The following is a 27505-nucleotide window of genomic DNA, read 5'->3' on the forward strand; positions in this document are numbered from 1 at the left end:
ATATCCATGATCAATATCATTCGGTTACCGATAGTACGACGACCAGAGGTGATTTACGAACGTGACTTTCCCAACGCCTATAATATACATACGTATAATAATAATATATACAGTCACGGATTCCTGGGAGGCCTATCGTCTGCAGCTATATACAACACTCATCGGCGAGCGTTAAAAATATCTGGGTGACGGGTTCAACGTAATAATTCGCTTTTATATAGGTGCGCCTATACACACACAAACACACCTCACACAACCTACCCAATAAAACGGTAATAATAATAATATGTAAAACGTGTTTTCCCCTCGATGTGTGTGCTTATAATATATACCCGATACATCTACATCTCGGATCAGAATATCAGATAGCCCGCTACTGTATTATATTATATACATAATACATACTACGCACATAATAATATTACATACCTACATAGTTTATATTTTTTTACGGGTCACGAGTCCGAACCGTCGACGAATCGCCGTATATTACAGATGTATACTACAATATGACACGTATACACGAATTATAACATAATAATAATAATAATAATATCTAATATAGCGTTAGATCCATCTAATTATCTGCTTCGAACTTCTCCGCTGTAATAACGCATATGTGGCGTGTACCGCGAGTTTGTCACTATTGCGTACGTGTAACACGCGTATTCAGCGATTTTCCGATATTATTATTATTACGTTTTCAACGGTATTCTTTTTTTTTTTGTAAATCGATAATTACACACGAGCGCAGCCAGTATTAATTATTGTCGTTTTAACGTCGTCGGGTTTTTATATATTATACCTATATATCTCGAAAGCGGGGAGAGAGCTTTTTTTCCTTCATCAATCCGGACACTGCACGCGCGTCCGCCGACCAAGCCGATCGCGTATAATTGCCAGCTATATAGGTATCCGCTACTTCTGCTCCACCGCGGCTCGCCTTCTTTACGATAATAATAATTATTATATATATTATATATATAGGTATAACCTCTCCTCTCTCGGATCTCGTGCAACCAACACGTACGCACAATATTATATCCATTAACATTCCGAACGATCGTCGCGATATTGGTCCGCAACGCCACTGTAATATAATAGGTTAGGTACATAAAATTATGTACATGTACGCCACTGCGATTTATTTCTCGTCGATTTATCTATATACGGCGAATATAATATACGCGCCGTTTGTATATAAATGCTGCCGTGGCGGACGACTGCTGCAAACGCAAAAAAATATAAAATTGATCGACGTGACGATATTATGTGAGGAGTCGTCGGGAACAATAACAACTATTATAGTATAAGATCGGAACATTTACGGTAAAAAAAAAAATTAAAACATCGGTAAAAAATTACCCCTTCCATTTGATATAAGATGATCGAGTGACCCCACATTTTAAATGTTTTTACTATTGTAGATCATCAAATTTATTTCGGGAAAATTCAGTCTACTCAATATTCATGAGTTATTCTTCATACAATATGCATATTGTAGATATATTACCTATATTATAATATGTGAGTGTAAAACTATTTTTTAAACGGTAAAATTGACAACGTTTGACTGATTGTATTGTTATTATTTAAAATGAATAATGATCGTAGAAGTATTCGATTTTTCACTAGTTTTTTGTTTAGTCAAGTATAATATATAAATAGACGTAAAAAAACCTAACCAAATAAAATGCATTAAACATTTTTTTGGGGTAAAATGTACATCTATATATTATAATATGAATAGCACAAGTTATAGCTATAGTTATCGGTTTAATAAATACTCCAACAGACGTTAAAATCAATACTTCATATAATTATAAGTAATTACTACTTACTTATACTTATACTTACTGTGAATGTTTAAACGATTGTAATATCTACATGTGTGTATAGTATGCATTTTGTACCATGTACTGTTTAGTGTAGTATAATTTCGATTTGTGATAAGAACATGAATAATCTTCAAATATACTAATTTATTTTGTATTAACTTTATTATAGCCGTATCTATAAAATAGTATGTTAACATTTTTCAAGAATTTTATTTTTATGACCCGAATGAATTGGTTTTTTTTTTAATTTTTTCTCAACAATATCATAACAACAATTATTGATGGTACATACTTAATTATAATTTTTGATTAGAATATAGGTACTTAGGTCGAAAATTAACCTGAACCTTATACACAGATTTAGTATGCAAGCTATGAATACAATTTTGGTCGGTCGACTTTCAGGAGGGATAAAATAAAACCATGAATATTTCTCACGTACCTATAATAAATATTATAAATGTACCTATATACAACTATATAAGTATCTAATTTGATTCGAATGATTCGATATCGTATGAATTTGTTGGTCGTATTTCTCTGTTGACTTGACCGCAGACAAAATTAGTATTCATCGGGTCGTTCATGCCAGTGTAAACCATTTTACAGTTACGACTCTCGTGAAATAAATATATAATATAGGTACACACAGACGACAGAAATTGCTAGATAATGCAAATTCGTGACTCAATATCTGAAAACAGTATAATGGCAGTAGACCACTACGAGTCAACAATGTTTTGACTTTTTCTCGGGTTAATTCTGACTTCTGAGGATAAAATACATTTAAATCTTAAAACACGTACCTGCGTCCGCGAAAAAACTTTCGCCGTTTTGAATTGCTGACCTAGAAACACCGAATAGGTTGTTATAATAATATTTGACCTACGCTCGTCATATAATAATATAACGTACTCATAACATGTACATTACGTCTGCACTACACCGTTTCCGTTCGGATGAATAATAGTGACATAAAATATAAATTCACACACTGCAGGATTTGGTACGACCACGCGTTCCATTTTTTACTTATTAGACTTTCTACGTCCCAGACAGCAATTTTTTGATTAATAATATTATTATAACATTGTAATAACGAATAATATTAGTATAACCTTATTGTAATACTATTATAATATTATCATTACAAAATGCTGTCTGGGGTGATGACGGTTTTAACGTTTATGAATTCATGACTAATCATCGTCCAGGAATCCAAAGCTCGTGCGCTTATATCATTATAATAATATATGATCATCATCATAATACGATTATGGAAAGTCGATTCCGGACGAATCGGTAAACAATGAATACGTGATGCATACATTACGTTGTATCTATATCGATACCCAGCCACCCAGGTACCATATTATCATATTATATATCATATACCTACGTATACAGTGGGCGGACTTGGGGTTTGATCTTTGGAGTGGCTTTATGTAGACTTTCATATAATGTTTAAACATAATTATAATATAATATGGCCAGTGAAGGGCTTATTAGTTATATTATTGTGTATAGCTGCAGTATGTACAGATTCTAAACGGATTTTAATTTTTGAATCTGTGTCTTATATTTTCGTTAATCTTATAGAAGCGAAATCCTTGTCTACAGGCAACAACTAAGTCTAACATTGGGTTGAAAAGAAAATTATTCTATTTATCGGGAACAGGCTAATCCGATAATATACCGATGGCCGGATATGCTACCCTACTCTTGATACATCTTGAGTCGGTCGACGTCTCTTATTCGTGCTTCGACTTCTACGTTTCATTTTTTTACTGAAATGCGTATGGGGGTTAATCAATAAATAATTAACTATTTGATTTTGAAATCTGTTCATATTTTTGTCAACCACGAGTGACATTACATTGCAGCATGCTGCGTCTACTTTAATTCAATGAGAATTGTATAGAAACTTTACATATTGTCCACCACCTCTAGCTCTATCATAAATGTATATTACAATATTATATTACGGGAATGCCTATTCGATTTCACGAATTTTTTAGACAAGATTTGTCGGTGAGTTTTATTTGTTGTTGTTATACATACTTTAGTATACCAAATACCCACGCATTATAATATCATATTATCATATTTAAAATAATTCGCACTCGGCCATCGCTCTTTGACTTCGTGTGTCTCGATGTATCGCAGGACTCGTGTAGGATGGATATGTATTATATCTGAAACATAATATAACCTGTTGGAAACCAATATATCGTTATAATTAGTATTATTATTTATTCGTAAACATATATATTTCCTTTGAAGACGTAAAACTTATTTGTGCTCAGTGCTTATATTTTCTCGATGGAATTTATGGCTGTTCCAATATTCGTTTATCCTATCAATACACATATACTGTCGGTCCATAATTTATGAGCAATAATTACAGGTTTGGTAAATCGTTTACACATATTTTGAAGTTTGTTTTACTATACTACCTATAGTTTGTATTACAAGCAACGCTATTGATCGCGACTAGGGTTTGGTACTTTGGAATATTAATTGTACCTATTTATTAAAACTAAATGAGTACCTACCTAAATAATCGTCTTCGCTATATATGATCTTAGTATTAATCAATTATTATAATAATATATTATTATATTTTTTAAATTTAATTTTCTGAATCAAAAAATCTGAGTAGGAATTGAAATCAGGTTGCTTGCATAGACTAAGTAAATTTGATTACGTTTTTTTAAACGTTTTAAAAAGATGTGTTCTGTATAGTTGGTTAGATTTTGTTTTATTTCCCTTAGTTTTGTATTTAGATAGATTTTTATGTCATAATATACTTAATATTTAAATATAATCTATTTTTCAGGAAAACAAATTACGACAAATTTACAAATAGGTACTTGTATTAAGTTAACTATTTTTAATGTGGTAATTATAATCGTAAATAGATATAAAATTTCAATTTTTATTTTTCGTACCCTTGTCGGATTTTATGTCAAATTGTTCGTTTAGGTTTATCACATGCACTAACTCTATTTAATAGTTGCATAAATGCTTTTATTATTGAACAATTACAAAATTGTATAAAACATATTATAGATTATAGATGATAGGTACAACTTTAAAATTTTTCTGTTTAATTCATAATATATATGTCATACTATCAGTACAATAAGGCCATAACTCAAAAAAGCAAATATCCAGAAAATCAATATGAAAGCTTAGAATAAAATGACAATTATCCAACTAACAAAAAAAAGTGTTAAGGGTAGATACATATTTACAATTTTATTATGATTATAATCAAGTGATTTTTATCCTTGTAAATATCTTTAATTTTGTGCGATTTCAACTCAAAAGAATTTAATTGCAATTTTTCAAGTTATGGCTTTATTGCACTACCTACCTTTTAAATTGATTTTAGTATTATTTTGGCTATAAACAAAATGTATGAAGTATTAAAAATTATTATTTAATTAAATATAATAATATTATTAAATATGTTGATGTTGATCTAAAAAACACTTAAACTGCAAAATAAAATAAAAGCATAATATAATATTTAGTTTCTTAAACGAACAACTTCAGTCTCTTGAATGTTTGTTTATTTTTAACAATATTAACATTGCATTATATAAAAATTTGTATAATAAATTATTATTATTACAAAATAATATTATAATTTTAAAATTATAATAATAATATTACTTTTTGTATTAAAATAAACAATAAATAACATATCTTCTGTCTCTTAGTTTCCTTATTTTTAATAGTATTAACATTGAATCATAACAATTTGTATATTAAATTATTATTATTACAAAATAATATTATAATAATTTTAAAACTTAAATAATAATATCACGTTTTGTACTAAAATAAAAAATAAACAACATATCTTCTGTCTCTTAGTTTCCTTATTTTTCAAAATAAACAATTTTTCCTCAATTTGTCAATATTTTCTACTGTTGTTGATCATCATAGAAAGTTGAATTATTATTTTTACTTGTAGTAGTCTATTAATAAATATTGTAATAATGTATACATTTTGTAACAGTATAAACAGTATTAACAGTATTATTATGTTAATTCAATAATACATATCGACGTGCGCAACGAATAATGCATATTACTCAGATATATTACTTAGATATTATCTAATGTTTATTTTTTTATTTTTTATTTTTATTAATATCATAAATAATTTAATTACTAGGCCTCACTGAGTTTAAAACTTGTGCGGAGACCTAAATTAATACTTTTGTTAGAAAAATACAAGTTGTACTATGTATAATAAACTATTAAGTACTTACTCGGTTTTCCTTTATGTTAGCTCTTTTAGAGGTTTCAATAGATATTTTTGTATCACACAAACTTAAAAGTTTTTTAACTCTACCACGAGAAGTTGTAATAGTTATTATAATAATCAAAAAATATACACAATTTAAATACAATGAATTAAAGTAAAGTGAATAAATTATACCAATGAATTAGTATGACTAGAGTAAAAATTAGTGTAATAAATTAATGATAATAATACTTTAATATTATTATTGTTATGACGTATGTTATCATCTCGATTGAGCGTTATTATAGCTCTGAAAGTTTGATTGTTTTAAGTTGTAAAAGCGCCATATTTCAGTATATGGCCTTATTGTTCTGACCCTATGTACTTGTTTCAGTAAACAAGCCACATTTTGTTTTACGGCCAGATTGTACTTAGGAAGTCGTATACGTTCAATGTGATAAAGATTTTCAGCAAATATTGTTTTTATTATCATAAGGAGATAGATGGCGCCAATATCAAAAAAGAGAAAAAAAAATTACGAATTCATAGGCACCATAAATACAAAAATCATAAAATTTGAGTTATGACCTTATTGACGATATATTCAATATTGCTGGAATTTATAACTGTTGGGTATATACATTATACATAATTCAGGATAAGCTACATATTATACGGAAACATAAATAAATAATATTTATGTAATATATAAAACAATCCAAAAGCTTGTACTCTATCTAATATATTATAATATTATTATATGACGACATATTATACGGGTAGGCAATGATGATCAACGGGTTATATTATGTATAGACATCATCCATACCGTGACGGCTATCATGGTGATAAGTCATACATAATTTAAATTCAGTGGCTTAGTGTGGGTTTTACACATATGGGTCATGTTGCCTATAATACCAACGACATGTGACACGTACATTTCTATTTTTTACTAAGCTATTATTGTTATTATTCGGTTTCGGCATTTTATCATATTGTTACGCAATTTTTATAATTAATCGATAATGTACATTCCTTTTAATTAATTTGTATTATTAAAAATGTGTGCTAAAAATATTATCATTATTGCGCTGTGTACAAACTACAAAGATTATGTCTTCAATTGAGAATGAAAAGCTCGGTATCAGATACCGCCGGTGCCGGTAGAATTATTCTATTCTAATATGACCTATAAATATATAGGTAGGTACTATAGGTACTAAAATAAACTAAAAAACAATTGAAAATTCTATTGCAACTGTATTTAGAGAATGTATAATTATGTTAAATATATTTTAACGAATGTATTCTATGGAAGATTTTAAATGCATTATTTGAATCGATTCGTACCACAAATTATAATATATTTATCGAGTATAATAATTGTTATAATGTTAGAAGCACTCGTAAGTACCACCGTGTAACCAAAACCCGAAGTAGGAATGTTCTATCGTAAAATAGTAAATCGTGTTGGAATAATAATAAAAAAAAAAAACATTGTTCTATTTTCAAATACTTTGTTGAAGAATAAAGATTTATATTTTATATAGACTTACATTTTACGCATGATTTGAATTCTAATTGAAAAAGATCAAGGATGCAATTGATTTTCCGCTAGATTTTTTTCGCATCTATGACGCTTTATTTCTCAGAAATGGATCGCCGGGTTCGTCTAAAAAATACATTGTATATATATTTCCACATTTTTAACCAAGCCAATTATTATGGTGTGAATATAGTGACACTTCACCCTCAGTTAATTTGCATTTTCCGACATAATACAATTCTATACACTATAATTGCATACTTGTGTCTTTCTTGAGTACCAACAATAAGTGTACCTATATCATATTTCAAACACGAATCCTGCAATAATTTGAGAAGGTACCTAATTGAACTTTTAACGTGTTTTAGTGAAACTAAAATCGTTTAGCTGCAGTTTAATATACATTATACATATAGATAGGTAGGTACTTCTACGTCAACGTTTTTTGTCATCGAATCTACTTTGTCACATATTCCAAAACATTAAACGCCATTCATGTGATAATGTTGTATGTATATATATATTTTTATATTATTATATTATATTAGATGACATATAACTTATTTGCATAATTGTAAAGTATAGATATAGTATAATAAATGCACTATAGATATATATAGATATGTAACAAATATTCTACGATTTATAATATTATATATTGCTTCAGGTTACCTACTCTGCACGAATCAATGACTATAATAAGTAATAATATAACTATCTATTATTCATATTGAGTGAAGACACTAGACACAGTGGGTGCTCTGTTATCCACCTTAATTAATGCGAGAAAATACGTGCATCTGTATTTACGAATAAAACGTCATTGTGAATTGTGATATATTGTTTTAAAAGCAGGGCACTTACTTACGTTTATGTGCGCAAAAAACTATATTGTTGATTAGTGATTACTCACGAGCAATTTTAATTCCGATGCTGAAATATTAGGAGTAGGTATACTCTGAGGATACTATAGCCTGGTATAGACTAAAGATTTGCGTCCCGGGAGGCACGATCCTCTAAGAAAGGTTATATTTTCAATTTATATTTAAATTATAGTTTTAACATTTTTATACAAGAATCATTAGTCAATAATAAAAAAAAAAATTCAATATTTCTCGGAAGTCACGGAAACCTACAAATACTGAAATATATACACAATAATTTCTTCTTTAGTTCTCGGTTAACGGGTGAACATCATAACGACTTTAAAATAACACAAAAAAAATATTGGTTGTATCAGTCAACAAACTATAATATTTTTATTAAATTTTTAGGTTGTACCCGTGATTACATAACTCTAATAAATGCATTTGTCCTAACTTCACTCCAAATATTAAAATGGACGTTAAAACTAAAAAAAAATAATTTTACACATGAAATCATACTAAAAAAATAATAAGTATTAAAATAGAAATGGATACCTATCTACTCAAATAATTAATAAATAATATTGCATCGTTTAATGGTTTTTGCAATTGTAAAAAAATAAAAAATAAATTGTACTTTAACTTGCAGTTAGGTCCTTCTAGATACATAACAATAGTTATTTTGTAAATAAATAAAGATAAATATAATAAATTTAATAAAATCGTTTATTTGGTAATGGGTGAAAAAAGGCATTAAAAGTGTTTTGGATCACAGTAAGTTTGATAAGTTTGAAAGCGGGCCCTTGTGGAAACTAGTTTGTCTTTATTCGTATCTAAAAGGACGTGAGATTTGAATAGTGTATATAATTTTTGTTTTTATTAATCTTCACCTTTATAGTTGTGTTATAATTTATAGGTACACTTGATATACGACGCTAATATAATATAGACATTTTTTCATTTGTCGCATATTCAAATCGCTTAAACTATACAATTTACAATAGATACTTGCCTATATGCTGAAAATTCAGGGCTTGGATTCTATAGAATTTACTTATAATACAGGTAAAATAGTAAAGGTGCAAGCAAAAAGTTTGTTTTGTATATTCTTAAGGATTTCAAATCTAAAATGTTATAATTCATATTATAATTTAAATAAAAATACTTAGTAAAAAAAAGTTATGTGAATAGATAAAAAATATACCCCCTGTTTGTACCATTGTTTTGTTACATTTTACATTTTTATATTTCAGTAGTATATTGTGTAGTGCTATAAATAATTCTCGTTCAGATACAATCGCATAATATAATACGTGGGACGTGAGTACCTACCTATACTACCTACCTATGTGGGTTTAAACTAATAATATATAAAATTATGGACGCATCAATAAAATTAAGTAGGTAATAGGTATACATTATACAAGGGGGTGTGCCTCACTCTTGACAAGTTAGAATGGTGCACAATGATCATATAATTGAAAATCACTGTCCTTTGCTCTCAAGCACGCACATATTTATTCGAAATGCGAATACATGCGTATTGTATAGTATTATATTAAAATTATTATTATATGTTATAATATTATGTATGTGTACGATTACAATGTCAAAACAAAGATCCTAAATGACTTTTGGCTTTTGTGACATTTATTCCTATAAATGTATATCATGTCTATCAAGTATTTTCTAATAACAGTACTTTCATGTTATAAGTTAAGTAGGTATAACTAATAAATAATAATAGACAATAAACTATATACACACGTAGTTAAAAGTCATTTAAGTCTCCGTAAATTGTTGTGGATGAAGTTGATGTTAATGTTTTACTTCAGGTATAATATATTAATATATAATGTAGATATACTAAACAGTCTTTATATCAGTAGTTATCAACTTTTTAAGACACGGCACACTGTGATCTTCACAATATTTTCGTGACATATGTCTCAGCGATGAACAATGTTTTCTTCATCAAAGATCATTTTTTAATTCGTTGTTAGAAGAACAATAAAAACTGATATATATTATTACTCATTACAAGTTGAATCTGGATTAACTCTTCTAGGGACCCTGAATTCAATAGTTGTAACTTGTAGGCACCCACCGATGAAAAAAGTACAGCCCTGTTATCATCAAATATTTGAATATCATCTTTCATTGGAGTAACTATTCATATAACTTCATACTATATGAAGTGTAATATAATACAATACTATATTATAAAGAATAATTCTATATTAATGATTATAATATTATTGTATTACCTATACTATATTGATAATACAAAATAATGTTCTTAAAAAGTTTATTTTTATATTTAGAATGAAGAGACATGGCATTTGTTCAGCAATGACGTCTTCGCACGATAAAACATTATTACTTAAGATATCCATAATTGGATTAATCATCAGCCAGAGTTTAGTGAAATCATATCCCTCGTGGGATACGCCGACTACTCTTACAGGTAATATTCCAAGTTGTAATGACTATTTTATCTAAATAATTTATTTATTATACCTATAGACGTGTATATAAACCAAAACAATTATAATACACTGTATAGTGTATACGGGTAATTTTATATTATAATTTATGATAAAGGTACCTACATTTTAATTATTAAAAATTCAAATAGGTTCTACACATTTCTGAAAACTATAACACATTAGTTGATAGAAAGTGAAGATGTTGATTAAAAAACAATATTATATAGGTACCAGGTATCTGTTATAGTGCTGTTAGGCTTTACGCCGTAAAAAGTTAAATATCATACAGAGAAAATAAATAATAACAAAGCAGTCATAACTTAATTTTAATTTACTTACAAAAATCAAATAACATATTAAGACATAATTATAATATACTGATATTCGAGTTTTAAAATTGCCCTGCAATTGGATCATCAGACGTAAGGTTAATAACCTTGGTCAAACAATGTTATAATAATTATATGTTTTATTCTGCTTATACCATTTGAAACCGTTAATATATACATATAAACTATTAGGTAGGTACTTCAGGTATGTAAGGAAATATGCGTGTGCATAATTATTTTAGTCAATTGAAATTTGGAATAAATAATATTTAAAAAATATTTTCAAACTAGTAAAGGCAACTTATTTGCTCAGTGATTGCAACAATAAAAATCAATTATAAACTTGAAAACTGTTTTTTTAACATAAAGTACAGTATTATACCTAACTAATTTTAGTAACATTGTTATTTGTTTCAAAATGTATAATATATAGGTAATATTTACTATTTAGTTACGATTATACAATTTACACTTTTCCATAAGGTTAAAAAATAAAAAATACATGTTCTCTTGTTTTATTTCTTATTAGTTAATTAATATTTCAGTAAGTTTGTATACGATAGTGTTCTTATTTCAGCACCTTCATTCAATCCTGAAATCATATTGAATTTGACTAAACAGAAGGGCTAGTTATTTATAAAATAACTTCTTTGTAAAAACCATCCACGTTTATTAATAACAACTAATTACTAGGTAATAATATTTAATAAAAAAAAAACTCGTATCTTACACAGTTACACTTCTACACTTGTGTACCTTCTTCAGTTGCAGTAAGTTCGAATAAATATATAATTTTGAGAAGGTTATTACTTATTATACTATTGCATCATTGTTCAACATTCACGGTATTAGAAATCAAATTCATTGTATCTTTGTATACCCGGTCGGAAAAACTGTAAGGTCACGATCGTTCTTGATGACATCCGAGTATAATAATATAACTCCGTGACTTTTCAAGAAAGCTATGACTGATGTTCTGATGACACTTTCTTTAGTTAAACTCGTATGATAATGAAGTGAATAATAGTCTTTAGGAGGTTTGAACAAACTATATTTACAGTTAGGAATGAGTCATTACTGTTATATTAAACGTATGTACCTATACTATTCTCAAATATCGCCTATAGATACTTATCAACGTGCACTTATCTATACTATAATATTAGCCGCAGAAGACATATTTGTTTTGCCCATTTAAGCCAATAGGAACGTTTTTCGACTGTTCTCATTAAATTAACTCGTAATAATTGTATATTATACCTAACCATTATTTTGTCAGGTCGCTGCGTTTGATCGTGTTTTAATTTCTTACCCATTCGATTTATCAGTTGAGGGAAAATGTTTATAATGTTCGTACTCAGATGATAGCGTGTTTATTATACTAGTGGACTAGGGTTGGGTACGAACTGTTTATAGATATATTTTACGTGAAAATCACCGTCCTATATAAAAATGGAACGGAAAATAATGAATAAATTACGAAAAAAAAAAATCCCGCATTAAGAATGCAACGCGTACTTATAGTTTTAATATATAATTCGCGATGGACCACCATGATGACGGATAGGTGTGTTAATATTTTAAACTTTAATGTATATCAGCTGCAGTGACAATCGAACACCTAAGTAGAACGACAATCGTCTTGCGTTTTTATTTTTCTCGGAGGCAAAATAAAATCACGTTCAACATACAACTATGCGCACAATGCAAGCTGAACATTGGCGCATACATTAAAAAAAAAAACTTGTTTTTCCACTACCTTTACGGGTACGGGTTTTTTGTGGGCACAATACAAGACAAGATAACTGTTAATCGAAACACACGCTGGCGCGCGCGTATACACTCTCAATCTACTGACCTACAAACTGGCCAGACACAACTGTGGCCCATTGTCTACACCTATGTATATATTATACATAATACATATACACGTATATTTATGTGTACCTATGATGCGGTGTATACAGGGTGATCCATTTGACTGCGATAATTTCTGTAATAGTTTTCCAAGTCAACTTTTGTGTATTTGAAGGAAATAAAACGTTTTTATACGGTTTTAACAATAGATACATAATACCTACTATCTAATCTTCTTGTTAATTTTTTTTAACATATCGTATACGCTTTTAGGTTTTTTATTTATTTATCAATAACACTCTGCAGTGTTTTTTTAATCTCACGATTAGAATTAGAACACACTTCTAAAAACTTAGGTAGACGTATTGTGGATAAAATAATAATGAAGTACACACCCATTACTTGTACACGTGTGGCTCAATCAAGATTAGGGAAGCAGCATTCTTTTCGCGGTCTGAGAGACTCGCTGACAGATGAGTAATAGACCGAAAGCGGTGGGTACCTATAACTACCTTGCTATCTGCTAACATTTTAAAACTGTCAATAGATGTCTGATAGATTAATTGTTGTTATAATTTAGCGTTAAGTAGACAACTGTAAACATGTATATGATGTACAGACTTTCGATAAAATGTATTATTTTAACGAACTATATAATGTTATCCCATATTGAAAATCGTAACTAAATAATATAATATAATATACTAAACCACTAGTCAACAATATTAATTGATTAGGTATACAGTTAATAACACTTAAAATAATTTCGTACCTATATAATACACCTATTATTGTATTATATATTAAAACTGTAAATGTGGGTTTCAGATTATCACAAAACAATAATGTTTTATATAGCATTGTAAAGCAAGTTACTAGTTAATTGGTAAGTAGGTACCTACCAAACTTTTATGTGCATTTAATGTTTCCCGCATCGACGAAAATGGAGTATGTACTTATCGCATATCTCACATTAACTATATATAAAAAATAATAGTTCATATATTTCTAAGCCCATAGGTAATAAGTAAATTGAATGGAATCCATAATATATAATATAAGAAGTTAAAAAATATACATAGATAATAAATTAACACCCAGACACTTGTAACCGGGTACACTTGGAATCTATCATACAGCAGTAACAAGTTTCTGGTTCTGTAAATTAATTTCTCATCAAAACTAAAATAGGTACCTTTACATCAAACCACTACGAATATTATTCAGGATTGTGCACTTGAACTGTAAAATTTTGGCTTTATAGGTTCGAATATAACATTAAAAGGTGATTATTAATGACTAATTATTAGTAGGTATAACTACAAGCAAGGTCGTATTTGAGGGGGTTTGTGGTTCAAACACCCCCCCCCCCCCTGGAACTTTTCTTATATAGTTAATGGATTTAATTTATGAAACTAAATTAATTATTATAATTTACAATATTTCCCTAATAATGTGATACCTAACTGTATATTATCTTTGTATTATTATACCTACTATTTAACTATACCATTGATAATCGTGGGAATACGAATTTTGTTGTCATATTTTCTATGCATAATAAATATGTTGCAAACGAGGCACCCGTATTGCCGTTTTTACTTTTTACCCGAATTTGGCCATTGAAGTATATATATATTAAATGTAATTCTGAATATTTTCTAAATAAAACTTTTCTTTTGAAACTATTAGCTACATTGCCAGTTTTGACTTCAACACCAAAACGCCCATTTTCTACTGTGAAAAGATTAAAAAAATATTTACGAAACTCGTCAGACTCGAAGTTTATTGAAGTATGCCTTATTATTATTGAACAATTGGGGATGGGCCGAGACCACATTTTACCGATACACGATCGATACTTCAATATATCATATGCTACCAACTAAAAACCGATAACATATGTATTTTAAAAACAACATTTTGGCATAAACCGATATCAAAAGGTAACCTATATCAGTTTTAGTACTGCCATCAGCCTTATCAATAAATCTATAAATTTGTGATGTAAAATATATAATATTATGCTGATTGATAGGGTTTTTTTTGATATCGAGTATCGGTTCTAGTATTGGCCCAACCCTAGTACAATATTTGTTTTTCATTTTTTTTTTTTGTATGTATAAAATGTAAGGTACTTACGCATTTTATCGAAACCACAATTTTAGTAAAATGTAATACATTTATAAACTTTTATTGAGCTATTAGGATTTAAATATTAATTTTATAGAGTAGGTAGGTAGATACTATACTACTGTATATACATATTTTAGTAGGTACCTATAACAGTATAAATTTTAATTAAATTATACTTTTAAAATTAAATTGTTATGTAAATGTGCTTATAGTTTTTAGTTGAAACTTGTTAACTTTTATGTTTAATGTTTAGCACCTATACCTAACCTACCAATTTATTAAGTACCTACTAAATCAATAGTTACATTTTTAAATCCAAAACCATGTGTAATGTGTATGAATAAAAAAATATTATCGTTAGTACATTTTCTACGTTTTGAATTATAAAGATTTTTCTTCGCCTTTTATCGATTTATTATGATCAATATAAAACATTTACACGCAAGTCACACGCACTGTTTCTTTAACCTTCTCATTATTTAGTAATTTTACTAGTCAGTCATTTTTATTTAATATAGAATTCACACAGCATACATAAGTTCAGAGAAGTTAAAATTCCCACATGTTTATATAACTTGACCAGTCTAACCAGCATTTATTCACAAGACGGAACCAGTTATAGCGCAATTAAAAATAATTTGTCATAGCAGGTATAAATTGAACGCAATATAGAATTTATGATGAACTCCACGTCATAAATGATTATTATCGACATCGTAAATGTAATAATCGCTCTTCTTTGATAAATATAAATACCATATCGCGATGATATATTCCTATACAATATATATATATATATATATATATATATATATGTTGGATGGACACAGTACACCTATACATTATATTAGTTTTAATTTATTATAGGTACCAAACCTATTATCGTCGGGGATGGGCAGTAACCGGGATACATATTTATATGACTGAGATCCATAGTTAAGTGACATTTGTAACTTGTATTTATTCTATTTAGATATTTTTTTCAATACAACTTGTAATAAATAAATTCAGTAGATCCTTCGATATTTTTAGTTGTGTCGTTTTAGACTATTTGCCAATACACATAATACAGTAAATGTCTTTCTTTTAAAAAATCACACGGTACCTATATGGCTGTATAAAAAGATGGCCGTGAACTTACAAAAATCCCGTTCAACATTATGAGTTATGACATTGCTGATAGACAGATACCCCTGAATCCTGATACGCATGATGTTAATGGTAAAAGAGGACCCATTGTTTTTAATATACTATAGCTCTTTTATTATCTACATTCTATATACTATTTGTTTTTTATTATGGTTATAACTTATAAGATACTTTATCGTATTTTATTAGGTATTACTACCAACTATTATTTTAATAGTTTTAGATTCTGAGTGGAGTGATGAATTAATTTATTTTACAAAGATGTGTGTGTTTTTTTTTATCCGTGTCTGAGTGTTTGGTCATTAGTAAATATTTATTGTAGAAAAAATGCTTGAATTTTCAACTTTGGGAGTGTTTTCTGGTAGGAAATTGGATATAGTTGGTATTTTTGGGTAAAAAGTACTTACTTTACAAAATAACCAGGAGAAACAAAAAAAAAAATTAAGGAAAAATGGAAATTTTTACGGAAAACCAGTTTTTGACAAAATCCCTTTGGTTTCTTTATTGTAACTCAAAAAGATTAATTGAAGTATCTACTGGACATAAAACAAAAATATATTAGCATTTCCTAGAAGAGAAAACATTTTCAAATTAGTTTGTCTCATTTTGTGCTATTAATAGGTATTAATTAATTATATTTTGAGTAAAATGGCTTGAAAATTTAAACCGTATTTCCTCATAAGTTGTTCATAATTTATTACAACAAATATAAACATATGTACTTAATAATAATAGGCGCTGTCTGGTAGGGCCGTTCCTAATCAGCCTTCTATATAGGGCCTTCTTCCTGTAGCCACTCTAGACTTCCTGAAGCCTATCCCGTTACAGTGACCCACTCAATGACGAGTTAGTGACTCGACACCTACTGTACATCGGAGTGGTACCGAAAATTGCCACTTTTTTAATCTGGTGTTTTAGATTTAAAATTTTAAAGAACACATAATTTATTATACCGAAACTATTCAGTATTGCTTTTGTACTATATTATTATAATACTATAACAAATTATAATAAATTTCAGATTTTGGGCGCAATATCAGACAACTGCCTTGCGTCAGCCGGAGATCCGGAGAGACAGGCGTGTGCATGTTTGCTTATTCGTGCGCCAAAGCTAATGGCACCCATCTGGGCACCTGCATCGATCGATTCTACTTCGGAAGCTGCTGCAAGACCCAGTCGATCACGGACATCGATGCAGCCAACGAACCGGACAATTATCTGAACAACGTGGATAACAATGACGTAGCCGGTCCGTCCGCGACAACCGATACAAAAACGGGCGCGCTACTGCATCAGCAGCAGACGACTGCAGGCACCACCGCCGATAGGTACAGCACGCTGAGGCCGAGTTCGTATGCAACAGCAACAGGTTACCCGCCGTCCACTGCGCAGTCGTACAAGCCCACCGGTCAGTTCGCAGTGTCGTCCACTCCGTCCACCACCACGTCAACGTCCACGTCGCGCACCCAATACACAGAGATATCCGTTTCAAGCAACACGAAGCCGACATTCGCAAGCAGCAGCAGCAGCAGCATAAGCAGCAGTTCGCCACCGACCGGTTCGATATCGTCTTCGTACTCGACTACGATATCGCAATCGACGAAGCCAATGCCTTCAACCACTTTCTCAACAGCCAAGCCTATGGTCAAGCCGACCTCGTTCAGACCGCCACCGATCAGAGACCAGGCAACCACCTCAACGGCCACAGCTACCATCACCACGGCCGCCGTACAAAAACCAAAGCCACAGACTGCGAGACCAACGGTCCAGTTCAGCGTGCCTAGCTCAACGGTCGGCTCATCGTACGAACCAACTGCGAAGCCCTCCACGACCGGTCAATCGTACACCACAATGACATCGATGCGTCCTGGCCCACAGCACAACTCTACCGTGACGGCCACGTTCTCCACCACCAAACCCGTCGTCAAACCATCGAGTACCACCTACAAATCGACGATCGCATCCGCGGCCCCGTCCACGACGACCATGTCCACGTCCACGGCCACGCAAAAGGTCAAACCGCAGACCATAGCCAAGCCCGCCGCGACGACGACCAAACCGAAACCTACCACTGGCAAACCAGATGTGACTGGGTCCACTGTCGAATCCGTGACTGGATCTACATACGCGGCTGGAACCACGTACGCGACTGGATCCACGTACGCAACCCGTTCCACGGTTGAAAACGTCACCGAAATCATCGCAAATTTCACTGCAGCTACTGCCAACGGTCAGAATCAGACTCCAAGTTACGGTAGCATGACGACTGTCACGTCTACATCACCGACTCTGGTCACTTGGACCACACTCGATAAAGTCCCTGTTGTACCGGCTGAAAACACGAAACCACCGCCATCGAGCAGTAAGTTTTCCATTTTGACACTCATGGTGCACCAACTAGGGATCGAAAATAATTTGTTATATGAATATTTAATACTATGTTATTCCTATTTTAGTGACGCACAAACCATCGGTCACCGACGGTTCGACACTTCCTTCTTGGGTCAAACTTCCAGTAGAGACACATGAACCCAACACTGTCAGCGCACCGACGAAAGAGAGCAGTTCTGGTGCATACTCGTCGACGATGACAATGTCCAAGCCAACGACCCTCCCTAGTCCGTCCGACAATGACATCGTTGTTATAAATAACAATGCCGAAACTACCTACTCTAGCACGCAAAATCCTTCAAGTACATTGTCAATGCTCATGTCGTCGACATCAACGGATTCCGTCGAAGCAGGAAATGCTCCTCTCAATATGTCTAACTACAAAGATGGTAATTCAATCATTTAATTGATATAATGAATAAAATAAACTGATAATAATATTGTTTTCATAAAAAAAGTTTGTGGAAGACGACTTTTCCCAACGGCTAGAATAGTAGGAGGTGAAAAAGTTTCTTTTGGCAAATGGCCGTGGCAGGTAAATATATTTAAAAGTTTGGTGTACAATTTCAATAAAATAACTAATAAAATGAATTATTTGAAATTTAAGATTTCATTAAGACAGTGGAGGACGTCTACGTACTTACACAAATGTGGAGCCGCATTATTCAACGAAAACTGGGCTGTAACTGCTGCTCATTGTGTTGAAAAGTAAATAAAATATAAGAAAGCTTTAATATTTTATGTTTTTTACTGCGTGTATTCTTACTGATTGAATCGAATCATCTTTAATAATTTTAGCGTTCCTCCGAGTGACTTACTCCTCAGACTCGGTGAACACGATTTATCAGTAGAAGAAGAACCTTACGGTTATGAAGAACGAAGAATACAAATAGTCGCATCACATCCACAGTTCGATCCTAGAACTTTTGAGTATGACTTGGCACTTTTGCGATTCTACGAACCTGTGAAGTTTCAACCTAATATTATACCTGTTTGCGTTCCTGAGGACGATTCAAATTTTGTTGGATCGTCTGCCTACGTCACCGGATGGGGGAGACTATATGAAGGTAAACATTTTAAGAATAATATGATAAACTTATAAGGGACTCAGTATTGCAAATAATTAATGTATGACATTACTCAATTGAGTTTATTTTACTATTTTTACTGTACCTACCTAATTAGGTATTAATATACTGAGTGCATAAATGTAATATTATACAAAATATATATATACCTAATAGTAGTATACTATATATTTGTTTTTTATTGATCATAAAGTGAACATTATTTTAAAAATATTAACGTAGTTTTATAAAATAAAATCCATTTATATTTATAGATGGACCTTTACCTAGTGTTCTACAAGAAGTAACAGTTCCTGTGATCAACAATTCCGTTTGTGAAACCATGTACCGTGCAGCTGGATACATTGAACACATACCAGATATATTTATCTGCGCTGGTTGGAAAAAAGGAGGTTTCGATTCATGCGAAGTGAGTATTTTACCAACTTATTGTTTGAATGGTTTAACAGTTAAAAAGATATTAAAATTATTTTATATAAATTTAAAATAATTTTCCGTGCTTAGGGTGATTCCGGTGGACCTATGGTAATTCAAAGACCAGACAAGAGATGGCTACTAGCTGGTATCATATCGTGGGGCATTGGATGCGCTGAACCAAATCAACCTGGTGTTTACACAAGAATTTCAAAGTTCAAAGACTGGATCAATCAAATATTGCAATTTTAACGGACAAGACAAACGCAACACTCGACATTTCCATCCAAAATATCATTATCAAGTTGGTCGGTTATACGACCACAGTTTTTAGACAATTTTTTTTTGTTCCTAATGGTTTTATACAGTACTCATAGTATGTTTTTTTTCGCACGACTTGCAACAAAAGAACATCATGCGGGATGGTCAGTTTAAGTGTCATCGATCAGTGTGAATAGTTTCTAATTTTGTTCGTATACGTTTATTGCTAATAGGAGAGATGTTTTATTTACAGCGAACACAGCCGTATTATAGATCTCTGTAGACTATTACGTCAACGGACGCAATTTAATAGAACATCTTTTTCAGATAGGTATTGATTGACATGTCTCACATTGTATACTTGTTATAGTTGTTTTCACTAGATGTATGTCTCATTATTCTTATACACGTGGAAGCACGCTCGTCTTTAAACTATTGAATTGTCCATCAGACATCAGTGTAATACTCGGCAGAGACCTTCACGAATTGATTTTGCTACACGAAGGACACAATATTGTTATGACTCACAATGTTCCTTTTATTTCAAACACCATAATACTTAAAAGTTATACCTACACGATGTAATGGTTTTTACTAAGTGAATACTAATTTAAATTTTATAGATATTAATTAATAGACAAAATCAAAGACAAAATGTTGAAACATTTATTTTGAATAACACTAAGTGAATATAAATAAATTATCAAAAAATAGTATAGTCCAATCAATCGGCAAACAATATTGCAACTGAAGCCAAAAATATTAATTATTATTGCAACTAAACATTTAATTAAATCGTTTATTCGTGTTTATAAATTCCATAATATTTTAGTGTTCAAATAGTGGTTGTTAATTTTATCATTGGTTAAATTTATTAATTTCTATTTAAATCATGTTTTAACAGTCAATTTGAAATTTTAAGCAAGTATGGTAAATGTTCCGGTGGAAAAATATGAATTTAATTGAAATTAAAAATCACATACGAATTTAATAATATTAAAATACCAATTTAATTAAATATTTTTAAAATATCTATCGGACGTTTGTTTCATTTTATATAGTCTATCACTATGTCTATTGATTTATTATAATTTATAATAAATGTATACGTATATATATTATTATCTATAGGTATGTTTGTTGTTAAATGCTACCGTAAGTACAATTTACCGTTAACTGGTTTATATAGGCATATATAGCTTTTACTACCAAAACGTTATAAAATTTGGTTTGAATTTCTCTTTGACAACATACAAGTTCATTCACATGAAGAAGCACCTACATATTATATTTTTAGGAGTTTGAGCTCAAATATATTTTGAGGGTGTTTTTTTAAAAATATTTATACTTAATTAATGGGAATTAAATTATTTTAATTATCTAATTTATTAGTATCATTGTAATTTATTGTTAATATAAATTTAATTAATTCATTTATGTATTGTGATATAACTTAATTATAAAATTAAATATATAGGTATTTTAAAATATATTTATTATAAGTATGTAATAATATTGTATATCCTTATAATATGCAGCACATTTTAGCCAGTGCTCATTTTATTTATATTCATAACTAGTACCCTAGGTATGATAAGTTAACATGTTTCAGAGAAACCCAATTTATATTTTAATTAATTACACCCGTATTTTGTTCTTATAACTATTTTTAATTAAATATATATTTTTAATTTGATAATAGCAGTATCTATATAATGACCATTTTGGGTTTTTTTATGTTCCTGAAATAAAAATTTTTGTTAGAATACAATTACACAAAATACTATTAATACTATTTTACATGTTTAATTTCAAATTCCTTAACTATTTCAAAGTAATAAATGAGGCATTTTTTCGAACTATATAAAGTATTGAATCTAAAATTGGTTAAGGTATAAATCCATTCGATGTATTTGTTTCAGAGTAATTATTGTTGTGATAATATATTTTTAGGTTTCTCTGAAACACTGTAAATACAATAATTATATTTATAAATATAATTTATGTGAACAAATTTATAAAAGTGCATTGTATTATTTAATGTGTATAGGTATATAGGTTTTACAAGATTAGTGACCAAATTTAGAAAATAATTATTTAAAAATATATTTATAATATACAAATGACTATATATAAACTCAATTGTAAAAAAAATAAGTGGTTTTATTTTTTAAATAAAGTTTTTATACAATAGTTTTTGTTTTAAATTATGACATCATATTATTATTACACATACCTACTATTTACTAGTAATTACAAATATTATTAGAGTACAATAAGCTTTTAATCTGTCAGCTACATGTCAGGTATACGAATACCTACCTAATCAATGCAATCACTGGGTGGGACACTGGGAAGATGGCGATATAAGTTACAAAATAAATATTAAACACTTCATAATATTATTAGTAATTATATTATATTATATTATACCTTATGCTTTTTCTAACACATAATCCGACACCAGGTACACTCCACTTTATAATATTATATATTTATATAGTATAATATGTTACGACTTATGAAATATGAGCAATTACAAAAGGGCGTTTTATAAAATGCTAGGGAAATGTATAGGCGGACAGTGTAGAAATAATCACATAAAGTCTGAAAATTGTATACGGTATAGGTAATCAAGAGGCAAGATGACATATATTTAGTAAATATCGGGCAATGTAAAATAGGTAGGTACCTATGTTGTAAGACGTAAATTACATTTTTCAAATTTTATTTGTAGAAACATATAGGCAAGTACGTCATAATATAATATATTATAATTATAATATATTCTCAGTAAGAATATAATAAATGTAGTTAACCACCCTTATTTTTTTATTTTATAATGTAAAATATTGTTTATAGTGTGCTTTTTAAGTGTTTTCTGGTTCCAGAACCAGTTATTTTCTGTTCAGCTTAAGCTCCTGCGAGGAATAATATATTTTAATTTTCAAGCCAGGGCTTAAAGAAGAATATAAAGTTCTTAGTTCATACACAAATATAATATATAAGTATTTATTTATATTTATGTAATATTATGTTAGTACCTTAACGGCACTCAAATTAAAATACATTATTCCCCTCGGAGAATGGAACCAAACCTAAAAGAATCGGTTATTTTGGATTCAGAAAACACTTGAAATTATGGTAAACCAAATTTTCCCAACAGGAACCCATACTTAACATTATTCCCTTAAGGTCAGAGAGATGTTGAAAAAAAAAATGGCACTGCGCCCTTATGCCCCCGCATAATTAATTACTCATGATTTTTTGTGTTATTAGTTTAAAAATTTAGTTATGTTTTAAATATATTTTATTTTGTTTCTAGTTTTAGAAAATATATTTAAAACATAACTACTTTTTCAAACTAATAACACAAAAACTCATGAGTTATTTACTATTCAATAATTTTAAATGCCATCAATTAAATCATTAGACATAATGACAAATTACGTACCTAATATTATAATAATATAATAATTGTAAAAAAAAAACCAACCAGTAACCACAATCGGAATAGTTGAATTTCACTTGGGTTGAAAAAAAGGTAATGGTCGAACTGCATACGGGTTCTAAAGAAGGTTTTCAACAAAAATGTTCAAAAAATAAAATTAATTTAAATATTTTGAAAACGCTAACTTCCTTTTCTGCTTAAAATGTAGGTAATCATTGCCATAATAATTTATATTTGTTCATATTTTTTAATTGTATATGTATGGCGTATAAATATTATATTATTATATATTATGTATTATATTTTAAAGAAATTAATTTTTATAAAATTATAAGAAAGTGAATTATTTATTAATTATTATGAATAATATTACAAATAAAACTGTGGACACGCACACCAAAAGAGCAAAACTGTGTTAGACACTGTTAGTCATTTTTGTTTTAAGTCAATTAAAAACAATTTGTTTTCTATACGCGCATATTAGTTAGTCAAGACAAGACTAGACAAACAATATTATTCGATTTTTAGTTGCAAAAATGTCATCTGACGAAGAGGTTGCTATTTGTATGTGGTACACTCTACACACTTTGGAAGAACGGGGAAAAAAAAGTTATGGGTACATCCATTAAACCAAAAACGTATCACTCACAACGTTATTGTATCATTTATTTGTGAATTACGATCTGATGAAAAAAAATTTAAAAACTATACACGTGTTAGTATTACAACTTTTGATTTTATCGTACAGCAAATAGGAGAGGAAATTAGAAAAGAAGACACTAATTTCAGAAGAAGTATTTCTCCTGAAGAAAGGCTTTTAATTACACTAAGGTAAGATTGTATAAGCATAATATTTTATTTTGATATTCAACTGTATTTAATTGTACATCTTTAATAAATTTATTACATATTATTATGTTTAAATATTTATTGTTTATGCATAAATAGGTATTGAATTAAAATTAATAATAACTGATACAAATATTCTTTCTTCATATTATATTATTTTATTGAAATGGTGTAGGTACTTGTTAATTTAATCATATGAACTACTGTTACTACTATCTGTAATCGTGCCTGATCCAACATCAGATGCAAAAACATTGTAGTAGTTATTCATATTTTGCCCTCCATCTTGTACAACTTGCATAGAATATGAATGTTGTCCATTTTGAAATTAAGTCATTTGTGCTTGTTGGTTTTGTTCTTAGTCATCAATATAACTGTTTAAAGTTGATAATACAACTTGTTTTAAAGCGACGTTGATTTTTATCGTTGAGTTTTTTGTAATCAGGGATTAAACTTTTGAAAAATAATATTTCTGATGAATCTTCTGAGGTGTTAGCTTGCTTAGTTCTTGACTTTAAAAACTCTATCATTGGCTCAGCTACTTGTTCACTTGCTGTTTTTAACTGAGTTTTAGATTTTTTCGGTCTTTTGAATACTGTTTCGTTTAGTTCGCGTTCTGATGCTGTACCATCTTCTGGTGATATATTGTCTTCTACTGTTGATGTATCAAACGAGTATTCTTCAGATTCACTGCGTTCGTTATGCTCATTACAAGTATCACTTACGTTGCTAATCATTTGTTTATGTTGTAACATGAAATCTGACAAAAAACTCATGCTTTCGAAGAGATACCATTTCCTTTTCTTCGATGCAGCTGATCCAGATTTTTTATTTTTTATTTCACGCAATTCTCTTGCATATGAATTCCTAAGAGAAGTCCATTTACTTTTACACACTGACACTGAAAAATAAAATAAATTACTAATACTAGGTATTTAATACTTTTAACACGTTCAATGACGCGGACTGTTTGCGGTGCCGATATCGTTTCTTTGTTTACTTTGTTATTTTCAATTTTTCAATAAACTTATACTAATAAGTAATAACAAATAGTAATAAAAACAGCGTGTGGCATTAACCGTGTTAATATTTTTTTAATATAATTAACATAATATTTCATTTTTTAGTTTTTTGGCTTCTGGGGAACGTTTCCAACGCCTACACTATAACCTCCGAATAGGAGCTACTACTGCAGGTAAAATTGTGAATGAAACATGTTTAGCAATTTGGAAAATTTTATCAACACAATTTATGCCTTTGCCGTCCACCGAAGGTTGGTTAAAAATTGCGAGCGAATTTGAAAAAACTTGGAATTTTCCAAACTGCGTTGGAGCAATAGACGGTAAACATATTGCAATTCAATGTCCCCCAAATGCAGGATCGGCGTACTTTAATTACAAAGGGCACCACTCCATCGTTCTACAGGCAGTCGTTGACGCTAACGCCAAATTTATAATTATTGATGTCGGTGATTATGGTCGAAATAGCGACGGAGGTATTTTGAAGGAATCCAAATTTGGAAAATTACTTGATAAAAATAAATTAAATCTGCCAACTACACCAAGAAAAATTCACGAAAATTTAGAGGAAAAATTTCCTTTTGTTTTTGTGGTAGACAAGGCATATCCTTTGAAAATTAATCTAATGAGACCATTTGCACGAAGACAGCTTAATAATATGAAGAGAATTTATAATTATCGTCAATCTCGCGCAAGGAGAATCGTTGAATGTGCATTCGGTATACTTACCAAACGATTTAATGTATTTGAAAATAAAATTTTGGTTCATCCCGATAAAGCTGTTGTTATAACGCAGGCTGCATGTGTTCTTCATAATATAATTATGGATAAAGAAAGTAATTTGACTGATATTCATAGTGAAATTGAAACAACTACTTTGCAAGTATACCAGGAAGATAGCGACCGACCCACAAATCGTAGACCATCACGAGAAGCTATTGAGATTCGTGAAAAATTCATGAGTTATTTTAATTCTGGAATAGGATCAGTTCCGTGGCAGAATACATATATTATTTAAAATTTAAAATAAGCTTATATATTTTTTAAATAATTATTTAATATATTAATATTATATAATATAATTATGATTTTTTATATAATTCATTAATAAATAATAATAAAAATATTTATACATACCACTGACATCCATTTCCTTACTGATTTCCTCCCACAGTTTGTCTTGGACTGTCCGATTACTGTGGTCTTTATGTTTAAAGTCGTAAATTGATGGTCTTTTTTCTATTAAACTAACTAAAATTTCACCATCACAAGCCATTGTAATAATATAGTATAATTATTCAATTATATATATTATAGCTTTATTTTAATTTGTATACAAGTAAAAAAACGCACAAAAATATAAAAATAACATTCGTTGTCTAATTATGACTAAAGAAAAATGTGGACACTTCAGACAGTATCAGTCATGACTAATTGTGTTTTAAAGCAAAAACGTTTTGTTTTGACTATGTCTTATCAGTGTGCGTATGCAATGTAATTTCCTATGTTCTATTTTTAACAAAACTGTGTTAGGCTGACTAACACTGTCTAACGCAGT

The 27505-nt window shown here is 29.8% G+C and overlaps 2 protein-coding genes across 2 annotated transcripts in view; one reads left to right on the forward strand and one right to left on the reverse strand.

Annotated features, from left to right (window-relative positions):
• Positions 1 to 22775, forward strand: part of LOC132934936 (serine proteinase stubble) — a 34115-nt gene extending 11340 nt beyond the window's left edge. Inside the window, exons 3-10 of the mRNA XM_061001362.1 lie at positions 10839 to 10981; positions 17496 to 18836; positions 18931 to 19254; positions 19324 to 19400; positions 19473 to 19573; positions 19664 to 19932; positions 20208 to 20362; positions 20458 to 22775. Coding sequence (XP_060857345.1) covers positions 10840 to 10981; positions 17496 to 18836; positions 18931 to 19254; positions 19324 to 19400; positions 19473 to 19573; positions 19664 to 19932; positions 20208 to 20362; positions 20458 to 20619 — 2571 coding nt within the window. The 5' untranslated portion in view covers position 10839 and the 3' untranslated portion in view covers positions 20620 to 22775. The remainder of the gene's footprint in view (positions 1 to 10838; positions 10982 to 17495; positions 18837 to 18930; positions 19255 to 19323; positions 19401 to 19472; positions 19574 to 19663; positions 19933 to 20207; positions 20363 to 20457) is intronic.
• Positions 22776 to 25115: 2340 nt separating this feature from the next.
• On the reverse strand, positions 25116 to 27223 carry LOC132942379 (transcription factor Adf-1-like). The gene is made up of 3 exons (XM_061010702.1): positions 27085 to 27223; positions 25326 to 25829; positions 25116 to 25222 (listed from the first exon to the last, which is right to left on the reverse strand). The coding sequence occupies exons 1-3, from the start codon at positions 27221 to 27223 to the stop codon at positions 25116 to 25118; spliced, it is 750 nt and encodes a 249-aa protein (XP_060866685.1).
• Between the last annotated feature and the right edge of the window lie 282 nt (positions 27224 to 27505).

This window comes from Metopolophium dirhodum, chromosome 1 (assembly GCF_019925205.1).
Source record: "Metopolophium dirhodum isolate CAU chromosome 1, ASM1992520v1, whole genome shotgun sequence".
Taxonomy (NCBI): Eukaryota; Metazoa; Arthropoda; class Insecta; order Hemiptera; family Aphididae; genus Metopolophium; species Metopolophium dirhodum.